General features: G+C 42.8%; 1 protein-coding gene across 4 annotated transcripts in view; it reads right to left on the bottom strand.

Annotated features, from left to right (window-relative positions):
* Positions 1 to 15,438, bottom strand: part of ITPR1 (inositol 1,4,5-trisphosphate receptor, type 1) — a 158,101-nt gene that overhangs the window by 79,699 nt on the left and 62,964 nt on the right. For all 4 annotated transcript variants that reach the window (XM_010184649.1, XM_010184650.1, XM_010184648.1 and 1 more), the window contains 13 exons: positions 15,197 to 15,255; positions 13,866 to 14,027; positions 13,597 to 13,767; positions 12,755 to 12,820; positions 11,752 to 11,889; positions 10,151 to 10,276; positions 9,586 to 9,786; positions 7,844 to 8,095; positions 7,168 to 7,293; positions 6,287 to 6,415; positions 2,445 to 2,565; positions 1,645 to 1,829; positions 189 to 337 (listed from right to left, as the gene is read on the bottom strand). In XM_010184649.1, the coding sequence (XP_010182951.1) occupies positions 189 to 337; positions 1,645 to 1,829; positions 2,445 to 2,565; positions 6,287 to 6,415; positions 7,168 to 7,293; positions 7,844 to 8,095; positions 9,586 to 9,786; positions 10,151 to 10,276; positions 11,752 to 11,889; positions 12,755 to 12,820; positions 13,597 to 13,767; positions 13,866 to 14,027; positions 15,197 to 15,255 (1,885 nt within the window). The remainder of the gene's footprint in view (positions 1 to 188; positions 338 to 1,644; positions 1,830 to 2,444; positions 2,566 to 6,286; positions 6,416 to 7,167; positions 7,294 to 7,843; positions 8,096 to 9,585; positions 9,787 to 10,150; positions 10,277 to 11,751; positions 11,890 to 12,754; positions 12,821 to 13,596; positions 13,768 to 13,865; positions 14,028 to 15,196; positions 15,256 to 15,438) is intronic.

Here is a 15,438-nt window from a genome sequence, read left to right as displayed (position 1 = left end):
GAAATTTTTAAGCACTAGCTGCAAGAGCATATCAAGCAGTCTTTCTCCACTTCCAAGGGCAAATTGCACTTACCATCTCACAAAATACTCTGCTTTGTAAAAAGCTTGGCAAGAAGGTATGGGAAAATTGGCAAAAAGCAACACCTACCAGAACCCCTCCCAACAAGCCAGATTTCATGACAACTTACTTGCAAATGAAACCTCCGCTTTCACATTTCCTCCTTGCATCTGTGTTCTCTGGGAAGAGCAGTTCAGGCCTGTGAAGCACATCTACCAGTACTGACAGCTCTGCCTGGACCAGAGGACGCAGGCGATCCTCTAAAGCCGATACGATGTCCTAGAATACAACCATATTAAGACTGTAAACAGACATTAAATACATATAAATTTATATGCTAATTAATTTTACAAACCGCAAAAGAGGGACTGGACAGTTAGGGTAGTCCTGCCTGGATAAACTAAAGATCTCAGAGTTTGGTCAGATAAGACTTTCAGTTTTATTGTTTAATAGTTGTCATTAAAAGGGAAGCCCTGATTTCCAGCAGTCTCCCAGAATACTTAGTTGCCCTACCCTCCCCATCTTTTTAGGTGCATATAGGAAGAAAGAAAAAATGCAGATTCATAGCAGCATTGAAACTTTGTGACAACCATCAGGTTATTTACCCTTACACCAGCTGACAAAAAAGTACCAGTGTCAAAACTATGCAAAAATAAAATTCTTCCCCTTTTCACTGATGTTTGGAAAGCTGTAGCTACCTTAAAGTGAAAGCACATTTATCCTAATACTTAAACAAGTAGAAAATATTGAGATACCTATGAAGCGGGAGAAGCAGTTGAATCAAATTGAAATGGACAAACAGGAATGGATAAAGAAGGAAAAGCTATTTCAATGAGAATGGGTTGAGCAGTGTTTTTATATTATATAATGTAAGTTTATGTAAAGTTATTTACAACTGTTTGCCAGAAAAAGTTTTTGTATAGAAACTGAATCTTCAAAGGATAAAAGCACCATTCAAGATGAATTTCATTTGGTACAAGAGAAGACTTATTGAACTGCCTGCAAATCTGGACATAGGATACAGCTATAACACATCAGCTCCTATTGAAACGTTAGGTTTAAACAGTCTTTTTGGCAAAAATAGCATGGGAATGCACACATGTTGTTTCAGGGAATGACTGTGGCTGCAACTGGTTCATGAGGAACTGATATATCACTTTATTTCAAGCTCTGCAGTGGTTTCCAGGCAAGGCTGTGGCACCTTTCATTGTACTGAGTTTTGGTGTACAAGGAGCAAAGCACTGGAGAAGTTTGGAATGCTGTGACGATGAAAAAGTCCTGTCTTATCAAAGAAATACTCCTAATGGTGGAACAGAAATACATCAAGTACCACTAGCTTCAAGTTTCAACATCTCCTAGGATGTTCTGTACCCATTAGCCATGCGTGTTCAATTACCTGTCTGGATACAACCACTTACATTTTATTTTGCATACAGCATTATTACATTCTGCATCAGCTAACCTGGTAACTAGTCAAAATGCCACATGTTAAATTCCCAAATGCCTTTCTACTGAGTCAATTCCTCCTTTTGTGTAGACATGCAAGTAAGCGCTTATCAAAGGAGGAAGGGATGCTGGGTAGTCACCTGTAATCTTTCAATTATGTTTCGATAATCCCGGGAGGCAGCCAGCACCGAGTCTCTGCGGGCAGCATTCCTTGCAGTCATTCGCCAGTTCATCGCAGTCTTCTGTACGATGTTATGAGATTTCAGGAAGAGATTGTTCACCTGACTGTCCAAGTCTACAGGAATTGCAATCGCTCGGCTTTTTGCTGCAAGAAGCAGAAGTCAGTAAGGATTGTCTCCTTCGCCCATGTATTACAAACAATGCAAGAACAAGACAAGCTCTAACTTGCAATTCCTTCTACAATCTCCTTTAAACAATGCAAAGCCCAGTCCCAGCATAATGGCTCTGACATCTCTGCAGCATTACATTTAAGGGGTTTCATGCCTCAGAGCTGCTTACTGTCTTCAAAAGGTGTGAACAGGAATCAGTCCTTACATACACACACTCCCAGCATCTCATGCTGACACACATGTAACATTTATCCGACAGCACTTGGCCACACATCCAGTACAAATGACTCTTCTTGCTACTAGAAGTGGAGCAAATTACTGGGAGGAATGGCACAGAACTATTTTCCTACTGCAGAGTTTTGAGGTTAAATGGAGAAGTCACTTCAGGTTACAGTGACAACACCTATTGCTCAACCATGACAATACATCAACATAACTCTGGCCTTGTGCTGTGCCTTGGTGCTGAGTTATCTGCAAGTGGCACCTGTGGGAAGCAAACCGCAGTTGCTTTTTGGAAGGATGTCATGTAAGCAGCAAATACTGGATGACCATGTTTGCAGCAGTTAGTTCTGATTCTATCCATTTCTTACCTACATCTGAGAGGACCCGAATGCAGCTTTCCACGGATGCCTTTTGGCTTGGCATTAACCAGTTGCAGTGGTACACTCTGAACACACCTTGCAGCAACTGTACGAACACAGGTTGGCGAGTCTAGAATGCAACATTAAAGAAAACTCATTGCACTGTACTGAGATATATCAGCATCACCTTGAAGTAATACCAGTAACCAGCTTCAGCCACAACTCTCTGCACACCAGGCATTTCTAACTGGTCTGCATCCACTTGTTAGGCAACTCCACGTTGTAGACAGCGCATCTACCACACAATCAGCAAGTGAATGGGAAGGGTGGGAACAAAGGCTGGAAGGGAAATATTAAGTAGATAGCTTCTAAAGCATAAAGCCTCAAGTAATTGAAGCCTGACTAAGCAAAGGAAATAAGCAGTCATATTCATCTGTTTAATCAGAGTTATCAGCAAACCTGGCATACAGAAATTCCTCTTTTAGCGCTGACCAGTACCTGACTCAACAGTCCACAGGTAAATGGGACTTTGCTTTTGGCTAAATGAGCACAGTTCCAGAGTTGAAAACTCATCATTTCAAGTATTATTAGCTGGTATCTCATTTACTAAAGAAACCAGATGTGTGTTTGTTACTTTGAACACAGGTAGTAGCTAGTGGTGAACATTACAGCTGCTATGGATCAGCCAAAATTAAGGTGTGGTGTTTAGCCCTGTATTTCACAAGGTAATCTTCCACTACAGATAGGTAAGCTGTTCCAACACACACATGCACGTGAGCTTTCATCTTTGCAGCATCCCAGTAACACTGACCAAAACTCCCTGCTTGGTTTTGTACAGAAATTACTTAGTAGAACAATTCATTTATTTTACTTGCAGAGGAAAGAGTACTTAATATTTCAAATGAACTTACATTGAAAGGGAATACCCTGTGTCCCTGTGCCTACTAGCTATGTCACGTTTCTATCAGCTAAGTGAACTACACCACAGTGCAAAGCCCACAACACTTAGGAACCACTGAAAAAATACCTCTTTCATTCTGGCCAAGATTAATGTCTGCTTGTAAGAGAAAAGTGGAGTTAGATGAAAAAGCCAAATCTATTAGATAATTCAATCTATTAGATCAATGTGTCAAATAACAGCATTATGAAATGTACAAAAGGAGAATCAAAATTCAGGAACCAAAAATTACTGAGGGGCAAAAACCTATTATGCTTTCTAGAAATAAGCCAAACACCAAAACCATGGCAGACAGTAGTGTTCTCCAAAGGCACTGAAAATACCTGCACTTTTGGGTTTAAGCCACCCACGTAGTCCTTTCAGTTCATATTTAAAGACGTTTCAGTCTTTAAAAGCTTCAAAGACGTTTCATTTGCCTAAACTAGGTCAATAAATCAAGTAAGAAATTTACTCCATGTTCCACATGCCTCCAACTACATGTGTCAAGGAAAGCCTTGGGCAGCAGCACTCTTAGGAGGCAAACAGGCTAAACAGTACATGTTAAAGTTTTGGACAGCTGCTCTCTGAAAAGATGTATTTATGTTCTCCTAATTTTATATTTGAACTGCATGACAGATGTACAAGGTGTTCCTTGAACAAGCAAGGCTGGTCCTGACTCAAAGGAGGTACAATTTAAGTCGAACAAGCTATAACATGAAAGAGCATGAGACAAGAAGAAGCTTGCATGGGAAGACCCGAGATGACAAGGTGCAGCAGAAAGGACAGGGAGTGACCGAGTCCAAAGGCAAAGCAGGGGAGCGTGGCAATGGTTGGTCGCCTATGGAGACAGCGGTGCCAGATCAGGCAGCAGCCTCAGACAGGAGGGAAAATCCCACCTGGAGCAGTGATGCACATAGCCAGGTGGTTCAATGGGCTGTACTCGGATGGGAGAGTCGCTGGTTATGGGCAAGAGTCTTGACAGGCAGAAAAAAGGAGATTGTTTCTCTCCTTGTTTCGCTTTGAAATCTAGAGGAAAGATGAATCCAGAATAAGACAGAGCTAACAACTGAGACGGTAAAAGAGAGGTGAAATAAGTTACTTCATTCCTTCTAGACAGAGGGAGAGATTGGGAAACTGAAGAACAGCTGCTGACAAAAATAACAGATCACTAAAATAAGATGGTAAGGAAGTGTATTCAAATGCTGTACACTCAGAGATTACAACTAAAAGCATGATAGGGAATCAAGGAGAAGGGCAGAGCCCTGTGGGACAAGGCTAACTTGGTCTCAGTTTCTCATTTTCTTTTGATGGAGCTTTGACAAACTAGCATGGACACTGACACTGCAATAGCCACTGGCATTTTTAAGTCACATGTGGAGCAAATCAGCCGCTGAACTGCTCAGACTTGCATGAGTTAAGACAGACCCTAATAAAGCTGCTCAGCCCAAACACTGCTGCTGCAGCTCCCTGTGCTCTCACAGGCAGTGGCCACAGTTGGGCAATTTAAGAGCAGCTCAATTGCTTTCTGTGTGATGGTCACCTTGGCTGTCTAAGTCTGGGAGAAGCAGGGCTGCGTTGGATGCTGAGGTCATGCTAGCCACTGGGCATCCAGACATGGGTTGAATTCATGTCTCGGCTCAAGGAGGGCAAGCTGTCAACACAAGACATATGGGTTGAGGAAAAGCAGGAACGTTATTGCTCTTACTGAGCAGAAGGAAGTCTACCCGATGCAGAATGATGCAGCAGTTTTATGTATGGGTGACTGTAGTGCTCCAGAGAAGCAGACAGCACACCATCATCCAAAGGGTTAGCACAAATTCCTTGACAAATGACACGTCAAATCGACAGATGCCCTTTTGGGAACCAGATGCCTCCTAACCTGCTGCCAGTTGCATTCAATAACAAACCTGCAGTTTGCGTTGTGAACAATTGCCTCTGGCACGATGAGGTTGCATCAAGTTTCAATGACTACCATACCCAAACTCCTGACAGACCTGCCAGGCACCTGACCACTCCACCCACACTCCTCCCAAGAAGTTATTTATGAATAAAAGAATGATGTTATCTTTGTGCTGCAACACAAATATTAGGGCAAAGTCCTGACACTGCTGTTCTGTGGTGGAAATCTGTACCTTCTGTCACTTCACCAATGTTCCAAGCTGCTCCTCCACATATCCGCAACTTTTAAACAAGACAGAAATTACTCAGCTTAATGGAACACACTACAGCTTTTGGAAAGTTTTTGGTTTTAAAGGAAATTAGAAAATCTTCCTACAAAAACATGCTTCCTTTAAACAATCGCAAAACCCCTCTGCAATGCAACAACCCCCTTCTCCTGTCTGGAGGGCTTTCCACCAGAGCATTATCTTCCTTCTTCATGGCACTCTGAAGAACTCCTTGCTGGCATGCTACTGCTTTACCACTGCTAGACAGCTGGCCTGCCAAACTACCGCTGAGCAAAACTGCTTGTTTGCTTTCCTACACTTGCCCACATCATCTTATTCAACTGCAGTCCGATCTAAGGCTGCAAAGAGGACCACCATAGTCCAACTGCAATAAAAACATGCAAAAATCCTTCATTTCCCTACTTGCAGTGTGATTTTCTCACCCAGAATCCAATAATGACACGTAGAAACTCTCTCCAAAAGACCTGTGTGATCTTGGAAGTAATACAGAGTTGAATCTACTAATGCAGCGATGTGACACTTCAGACTCTCTAGAAAAACATTTATACTCTTGATCTATAAGTATTTCCACTTCTACAGCAAAAGACACATCCTGGTCACAAAGCATACGTATCTGCTCCCCCATTACAAACACACATGCTTGTAACCAATAAATGGAACCAAAGTGGAATGAACATAATTGCAGTGGCAGCATTTTTTCACTTTTCTGTCTCTCTACATTCTCCTACCTGCAAAGTAGTGCTCTGATCAGAGAAGGGGGAACTGAAGAAGGTGGTGACTATACTCATCACGATTTCTGTAACATACTTCTCCAATATGGAGTCGGCATGCTTTCTGTCGCTGGTGTTGTTACAAGCCTGCAAGAGAATTCATTCTTGGGTCAGAAGCAGCTCAACCAAGGGAGATTAATGAGTGTTACAGACTGGAATTCCTCATTTTGCACTGTTCTAGTCACAGCAATTCCCTGTCACAATGATATTTATGACACTTGAAGCTCTGGACGCTTGAAGCTGGATTTCCAGCACACACAAAAGCAGAAGCCCAACACCATTACTGCTTTTATGTGTTGGCATACAGCATGTTTAGGGGGAAGGGAAAAAAACAGGATGCCTTAGAGGAAAGAAAGAATAGGGTAGGGAAGACTGAGGTGTAATGCTTTCGTACGGGGAAATACTTGGAATCCCAGGCAAAGAGCCATATGGCCAAACAAATGCCAAGCTTGGAAAAAATTTGTCCTGACCTGCCAAAAATCGTTGACTATTGCTGGGGAAGGAGCTCACTATCCTGGCCAGAATAAGCAAGCCAGGTGGCAGAACAGAAAAAGACATTAGACAAAAGAGCAGGGCGTGGGGCTTTTCTGAGGTTTGTGTTTTGTTTGGCTTTTTTTTTTTCTTTTTCTTTTTAAAAGGAAAATATTCATGTGTTCCATGGAATATGACTAATGAAATCCACAGGCATAAGGAAAAGAAGGCACATATAAAATTTGAAGGAACACAGTATTCAGGGTACTTACTGCTTTGATGCCCTGTTATGTCTCATTCTGACTGCTCTATAGGAAATAGGCTCATTTAAGATTTTTTATTCAGTCCCAAGATACAGAAATTATTACCCGACAGATGTCAACCAGGAAGTTCTCAAATAGCTTCCACATATGATTACTGGTGTAAATCTCTTTCATTTCTACTTCTGTGTCCACATAGCAATGATTTAAGAAGTTGATGTATGCAATTTTGACCTAAAAGTAGAGGGGAAAAAAATTACCATTAAAAAATAAAAACCTGAATGGTATTATGAATGAACACAATGTCACATTAAAGCTGCTATATAAATAATTTGTAATTCATCTTCCTTTTAGTTAAGCACTGGTGAAATTTAATGCCATGAATAGCAAGACATCACCCAATTAAAAAACCACTAGGAATACTGTAGACAAAACATCAGCATAATAATAATTTCCAGTTCTGCAGAACCTTCTGCCCAAGGTTTGCAGCATACTCCATAAACCTCTCTGCCTCAAAAACCCCATAAAATAACCATGTACAGCATCACATCCCCATTTTAAGCACAAGGAAACAAGTATAGAAGGATTTAACTTAACTATCCAGATGGACTGGGGTTGCTGATGGCAGAACAGGGGAAGGAATCCACTTTCCCAGCTCACGGCTTACTGTCCACCTGCACCACCACCCTCCTCAGGCCAGACCCAGCAGTAGCAAATCTCTCTCATCCAAAGCCAGCGCATTTCAAATACATCTACTAGGCCAGTGCCTCCACACTGCCCTCACCTCAGGTATGCAATCCTCATGGGTTACTACCCTAACAATGTCATCCAAAGGAAGAAGGGAGTTGCATTTTATTTCTGTGTAGACATTTTTGCCTTCAGTGCAGACAGCAAGCAGCTCTACTAAGTGGATGTGGTACATCAGCGGGCTGTTTTCATCCATCCGATCCCTCTCTGACCTCATCATTTGCACCAAGGTCTGGAAGGACGCTCTGTCATTGTAAAACACTAGGACGTCTTCTCCCGCATTCACCAGCTACCAGGAAAGAAATATACTCCATCAGCAGATCAAAGTCCATGCATCTTCTCACAGCCCCCTTCCCTAATCTCTAGGCTGCTACAGTGCAAATCCCGATTAGCCATTCTTTAGACACTTTACAGGAGTGCAGCCCACCAAGTCAGCTGGGCATTCCTCTTCTGCTCCCTTCGTGGGACAGAGGACTTGGGTGTGACATTTTCTCTTAAAGAATTCGCTGAAGAACTTCAAAGTCAGTCCAACTGACTGCTTAGACAGAAGTTCTGCCAAGAAGCTTGTGACTTTCCATTGTGCTTTTTTATTTCGCATGTATTGCTTCCACTGACTTTTTAATCCAGCTAGCTGTAGACATACCGTTTGCCTCAGAGGAACGCCCCAGGGGCACGCCGGATGGGAGGACTGCAGGGCTCAGTAATTCCACCCTTCTGAGCAAACATCATAAATTTTCCAGAGCGAGCGAGTGACACGTTAAGTCACACACTGAAGATTTCTATCAGCTTCACATTGGAGACCTGGATGACCACATTTTTAGAGCAGTTCAGACCTCCTCTAATTCCATGAAGGGAAGGAGAACAAGGAAGCCGAGGCCTGCTCCAAGCTGGGCACTTGATCTGGGGCTGCCCTCCTGCAGGGTTTGTGGCAGACAGCTAAATAAAACGCAGAGGGCAACCCCCAAGAAAAGCTCCTTTTCCCAGCAACTTGCTGAACCCCATGGCAGCCAATTGTGGAGCATCTCACAAACTCAGCTCTGTGCTGAGAAGCTCAGGAAACCATTTTTAAACTGAACGTCAAAATATGGAAGAGCTTCGATCAATCTATTAAGATTGATACACAAGAGCCAGAGCTTGACAAATCTGATCCTTGGGCTCCCCCTGCTGAGGAGGCCAATGAAAGACCTGCCAGATGTCCAAACACACTGTCAAGCAGGTCACATTCAATATCCAACTTAAAGGGATTTGTTCACCCTTCTCTTACCTCTCTCTTCTATCCTGACACTCCAATTTCCCAGTTACCTACACATCTAAATTTCTGAAGACCCTCAGACTTTTTCCCCTTCAGCACTTAAACAGCTGGATATGGAGGTCTTGGTAAGATAAGAAATTCCCATCAAAATACTCTACGGTCTTGGTAAAATTTTCCTTCTGCATTACTGATCTTGAAATTAAACTATTTCTATTCTACCCAATTTTGCTAGAGAAAGGCACCCTTGCTTCCTAAGCCCACCTATGCTTTGCTGTGTAGAGGCCTGGGAAGTAACTTTTAAGTATCACAAATAACCAAGCACTCGTTATAGCTATAGGTGAAGAGTTCAGAAAGCTTTGAGTCACAAAAAAGCCGATGCTTTCTGGTAGCTGTATGCTCTTTTTGCATTGTGAGAGCTAACTGTCAGCTTCTTGGCAGTCCCAGAAGCGAGAGGATCAATTTGTCATTTTCACCAAATGGTATGTGAAAACTTCTGTTCAGACCTCGCAAATCTCTGCAGCTCTCACCTCAGCCATTACCATATCTTGGCATTTCTTAATGAATTTTCCTTCCGCCTTGACGATTGTCTGCAGGAACTTTATGTACTGAACGTTTCTGCCATGTGTTTCAATACAGTGGACAAAGTGTTGAACAACGCGTTCATTAATCTCACTGCAAAGCTGGAAGTTGTTCATGAAAATGTGCTGCATTGTTACTGCTTCCAGAATCTAATGGAGGGGATGAAAGAAAGAAGTAAATCAGAAAATAAACAAACCACCAAACCCACACAGAAGTCAGGATAAAGTCAACACTCCTGCAGGGTGCAGGACTGAAAAGAACATTTATGAGGACCTCATCTTTCAACACAACAGCTCATATCTAAGCCTATTTTTCAGCCCTTTGGACTTTCGACACTGCAGTGGTCCTAAACAAACAGATCTTGCCAACTTTCAAGGCTCCAGAATGAAAACAAAATGTGACCCCTTCAACCAGTCTTGCATAAGAACAGGCCCAGAGGCGATTACCAAGGAGAATCCATTCTCTGTTCTTGCTAGGAAAAAAAAATAAATCATGGCATGAGGTTACTCTTACCCCTGGGTTAAGGAACAGGTTTATGTGCTTGTGCAGCAGTGCCTGGTTCTGTTGGTTCCCAGCACAGAAGTTCTGTAAAAACTCGTGCGCAAGCTTCATTATCTCCTGCATCCTCATGTCTTCAGCCTGTGATTGCATGACAAATAAGATGGGGTTAAAGAAGTATCTGAGGTTCACTTTCAGGTGAGTACTGGATGAGCCGCATCTCCAGCTCTGCAAGGGAACTGTCACGTCTCTCTCACACTCCAAAGAAAAACAAACCTCCACCCAGTTCACAGACACTAGGGATGAGTTTGGCCTGCTTCAAAGTTTTAAAGATCATCAAAAATAAAGACCATAATAGAAATTACAGTAGTTTATTCTCTAAAATTGCATACTCCAGGGCCAAGCCTGCCAGCAACGTGCCTTAGTCACTTTAACACTTCTGAACATAGCAGTACGGTGGCCAAACCACACATCACCACCTTGGGGCTGCACAGGAAAATTGCCATGTTCCACTGAAATGCATTTCAGCAGTGACAGATAGGTACTTCATGGCAAAGAAGAGATGGAAAGTTATTATTGCAACAGTTAAGCCCAATTTATATTTACTGGAATCTGCTCACTACTTGCACGCTTCCAACTACAGTTCAGGAATCAGTGCCTTTCCTCTGACATCAATGTGGATTACCACTGATGGTACAAAACGCAGTTTGGAAAATTAATGTCTGCTTTTATTTTTAAGGAGTTTCTTATATATCCAAGGGTGAAACACCTTCCACACTGCCTGTCCAATACGTATTCACACGTATGGGACATAAAGGTGACAAGAGGTGTTGGAGGATGGTTTTGCTACTGACTTTTTAGCAAAATACAAAGCAAGACAACGTGAGACTCAGTTTAACATTAATCAAAGCTACTGTCTAGAATTACTGGTTCTCAGAAACCTGCGGAGTCTGGAACACAGGACAGCAGAGTGGCTGGGAAAATGTGAAGAGTGCCCTCACCTGTGCAATGACAACGATCGGTCACCTGTGACTGATGGGCTGCCAACACAATGAACTTAGGGTGTGCTTCATCAGCACAACGTGGTGCTGGGCCAGCTCAAACTGTACAGCAACCCAGTCAAAACGGGCTTCAAACTGCACCCCTGACATTACACAGCACTCTGATACGGCTACTTATGAACAGCCGTCCTCACCTGGAGAGCCCGTTGATATTTATTAGTTTCTAAAGGAGACTTTGGGAGTTCACAATTGGGAGGGTCTGTGGCTGTGTTTAACTACTGGGCAGACCTGTTAATAAATCCCACGGGGGACCAGGCACCCTCATCTCCCTTCATGCTCCCAGGATGGCTGTCATACAGCTACCTCATAGCAGTAACAAGGGTCTTGCGTGCACTGACATAGCTTAACCTCAATCAAGGCAGTGCACATTTCCCAAGACTTGAGCCTTGGTCTTACTCTGAGCTACGATGGATAAATAATTCTTTAAGAAATACTGCGTAACACTGTATATTCAAAGACTATTTTTGAAACATGAATAGCTAAAATAGTCTCTTTCAATCCAATATTAAGGTGGAAGGTTCAGGAAGATTAAGAGGAGGTATTAAAAACGCCAACCTTTTCGTAAGGGATCTGCAGCAGCTCCAGCACAACTGCGTGAGCTCCCATGTTCCTCAGAAGTCGCTGCTGCTGCTTACGGCTCTTCCTGATGGAGGCGCTTTCCTGGACACAGAGCTTGCTGAGCCGCAGCAGGATCTGGAGGAGAGACTTGCTTTAGAGCTGAAGTTCTGGGTTTATTTCAGAGCATGTCAGGTGGCTCCCAGAGAGCAGCAACAGCGAAAAACGCATCCTCATGGACCAGAGCGGCTTTAGGCAGTAAAATCAAGTTTTGAGGTCTGGATATGAGGAGCCAAGGCCAGGCTAAGGCCTAGTTGTTCCTGCAACATCAGTAGAGGTGCAAAAGGACCAAGCTGGAACCGAGAGCTGCTGGGAAACGTGGAGGCAGAAGGCAGCAATGGTGTCTGCCACCCCCCTCATCACCCGTGCGAGGATGCAGCAGCCAGTGCAGCCTTGTGCCACTTGGCACAGGCAAAAGAAGCAGTTTACTGGCCTGGGCACCATCCACGGCACTTCCGACTGGGGCTGGTCCCACAGAGTTCAGCCGTGTCAAGTGAACCCAGTGTTGGGCTCCACAGTACGGAGCCGCAGAAAGACTCACACCACACCAACGCCAACACATGCTCTTTGTCCAGTATTTTTTAAATTAAATTACAACAGCATGGTGATTTTGAGTGCAAAGTACTGAGGACAGGGCAGATTAAATAGCTTCTTTACTTGCTTACTTCCCTAGTAGCCTTTAACAATAAAAATATTGTGTTACCATTGAAACAGCAGCAGTGTCGCATTTCCCACTAATCCATCCTTAAGGAAAGAATACACACGTCACGCTTGTTATATGCCTGGCTTCTCATTCAAGCTGGGATATGTTATTACTCAGCAAATAGTTTCCACAATAGAAGAGTGACTCAGACTTTCCTGGGTGCCTCCCTCTGACTGCAGCTCTCCAGAGCTGTGTTACTCATTTACACTTCCATTTAACTATCAAGAAGCAAAGTTTTACCTCTTTTACTACACGGTAGTTGTAGCTGCTAGTACTTTCAGGCTTTTGGGACTTGCTGTGACCTTCCTGAGGATAAAATCAGACAATTTATTAGTAGCTTATACTACTGTCTTTATGAAGGCTACAATTAACGTTCTAGGGTAGTGCCCGCTCTCGCATCATCCTTTAGTTTTTTGACAGTCTCAGAAAAATACATGTAAATTATCCATTGACCTTGGTAACATAAAATAAGGTGAGGGTGGGATAATTTTAGAGACAGCAACCTCCTGTCCTTTCCCTTGCTTGTCATATTCTGTGATCAAGTCTCCCCTAAAAAACTTGTCTCTTCCTCTCTGCTATTTTTAACTGTCATCGCGTAGATATCAAGAGATGCCTTAGTACTACGCATAAAGAAAGCAACAAGTAAATTATTTACTTCCAACAATAAATGTTCATAACCCAGGGATTATTTCTTGAATTCCCTCACTCAGTCTTTTCTATTTGATTGCAAATTATACGCAGGCAAAAGGTGTTTTATTAGCTCTAAGCCAGATGTGCATGCCAAGAAAGTCTGGTATTATCAGGTACAGATAAAGCACCATTCTCTTCTGTCACTTAATCATAGTGCCATGATTCAAAATGCATCACGTGAACGGTTCACAGCTCTGTCCTGACATTATCTGAGGTACTTTTGGTGGCAACTAGCTCAGGTTCTCCTCTTATTCTTGCCTTAACCTGAAAGCAATATGGATAGCCTCACCAGGCTGTGCAGTGTCCTGTAAATATGTCTTTTTGTCACATTTCTGGAAACACATCTTCATAAAATATTAACGCATTAATTTGTGCAAACACAACCTAATTACCTCTTTTTTCTTGTGTTCATTTTCACCTTGCACTCCATCCATAGCCTCATCAGGACCTTGGCCTTTGTACACCCAAAGCTCCGATTTTTCCACAATAGACCTCAGCTGGTCCAAATCTTGTTTTATCTGCTTGTAGTTGTCAACATCTTGGCTGGTAACAAGCAGTTGAACCTTACATGAATGCAATCCATTAGTGGCACAAAGGGATTGTTTTTAGGTGCAATATATACATTCAGATGAGGAATAATGCTCTTAATACACATGCATACCTGCTTAAAAGCCTGAAGGACTTCTTGTCTCTGACTAAAGTGCCGGAAGAGCAGCTGAAGTGCTCCAGACACCAGAGGAGGATAATCATGCATTGTTAAATGCAACAAAACTCGGAGAAATGTTCTGCCACCATGATCATCCAAATCCAGTGGTGTGTTCTCCTCACTGAAAACAGAGTCTAGCATTAACCAGCATATTAGACCAGATGTCCCCACAGGTTCTTAAGTACAGTCAGCAGCAGCAGCAAACCTTTTTTCTTTTCGGTATACTGCTCAATAGGGAAGCTACTCCAGAATCTCATTAATCATGGTTCACTCAGCTTACATTATCCAACTCACATTTTTCAGGGTTAATCTATGCCAAAATATTTGTCCCTATGTCAGCCTCACCCTAATGCTCAAATAGTTCTTTCCCATTCCTGGTCCTAACCTTTCTCATAATTATGAAATAAAAACCTACCTCAGTTATCCAGGCTGCAATGCTAATTATTTCAAGCACTTGAAATCTTCCTCATGAGAAACTTGAAATACTCCTCAACATGAGAAACCCATGTTATATATATATATTTTTTTCCTATCAGTGCCCCCTGAATCTTTCCCATATTCTGCTTCCAATAGAGTCCGCAAACTTAAATTAAAAAATCTGGTTATTAATTCTGTAAGTGAATCTCTCTCTTCCCTTCTGCTTTCATTTAAGAAATCAGTTATTTTAGGTCTACAGAAAACAACTGCAGCTCTGAGCAGCTTAAGGACAAGCTCAAGTACTTGCAGTCTGTCCCTGACTTGCTGTTCTGTGATTTAAGAAAGGATATAAGCTGCTCCGGAAGCAAGGTAGGTATGGAAGGTACAGCTTGCTTTGCTCTGTCATGCATGTGCAGTTTAATGCATTGCACAAAAGGAAAAGATGGCTAAATAGATATCCATCTCAGTAGAAGTCCCAATCCTTGCCTATACAAACGATTCCAGCTAAGATTTTACTGCAGCATTCAGCTCAGGCGCACTAATGCTCCCCCTGGGCTTTCACCCACAAGTGAAGCCCTCCCATGAAGATTTTTCCAGCTGAAGGACCCCTGCCCCTTATCCAATCCAAACGGACACTGTTTTGAGCTGTATCAAAGACATTTCAGGAAAATGAAGCTCAGGTAACTGTGGCAGCTGTTTCCAATCTTTCCCCAGTTCCCACCTCCCTTTCAACAGCAACCCCCACTCCTTGGGAGCCTCGGGGATTGCAGATCCCCGCGACCTGCAACCTGCAGCCTGGAATCCATATTTGCAACCTGCAGCCTAGGAACTCCTGAGCTACCCCATGATTAGCACTAATGAAGAGATACTTTCCTTCCACCAAAGATCCCCTCGGCTTGTTCTTCAATATGTTCAAAGTCTAGAGCTCCTGAGGAAATAAACAAGACAAATACGTTATGTCAGAATTGCACCAAAGATGTTTTGGCAGTTTAAAAACATTTTAAAATGCAAGTGGTGATGTAGGTTTAAGTGAGGGGGTCATAACAAGCCAAAAGGAATGCTGAGAGATTACTGAAGCAGCTTGCTATGATAACATAGGACAATAAATTTA

This window comes from Mesitornis unicolor, unplaced genomic scaffold (assembly GCF_000695765.1).
Source record: "Mesitornis unicolor isolate BGI_N332 unplaced genomic scaffold, ASM69576v1 scaffold12595, whole genome shotgun sequence".
Lineage (NCBI taxonomy): Eukaryota > Metazoa > Chordata > Aves > Mesitornithiformes > Mesitornithidae > Mesitornis > Mesitornis unicolor.
Note: the sequence above shows the minus strand (reverse complement) of the source record. Positions and strands in the feature narration are given on the sequence as shown.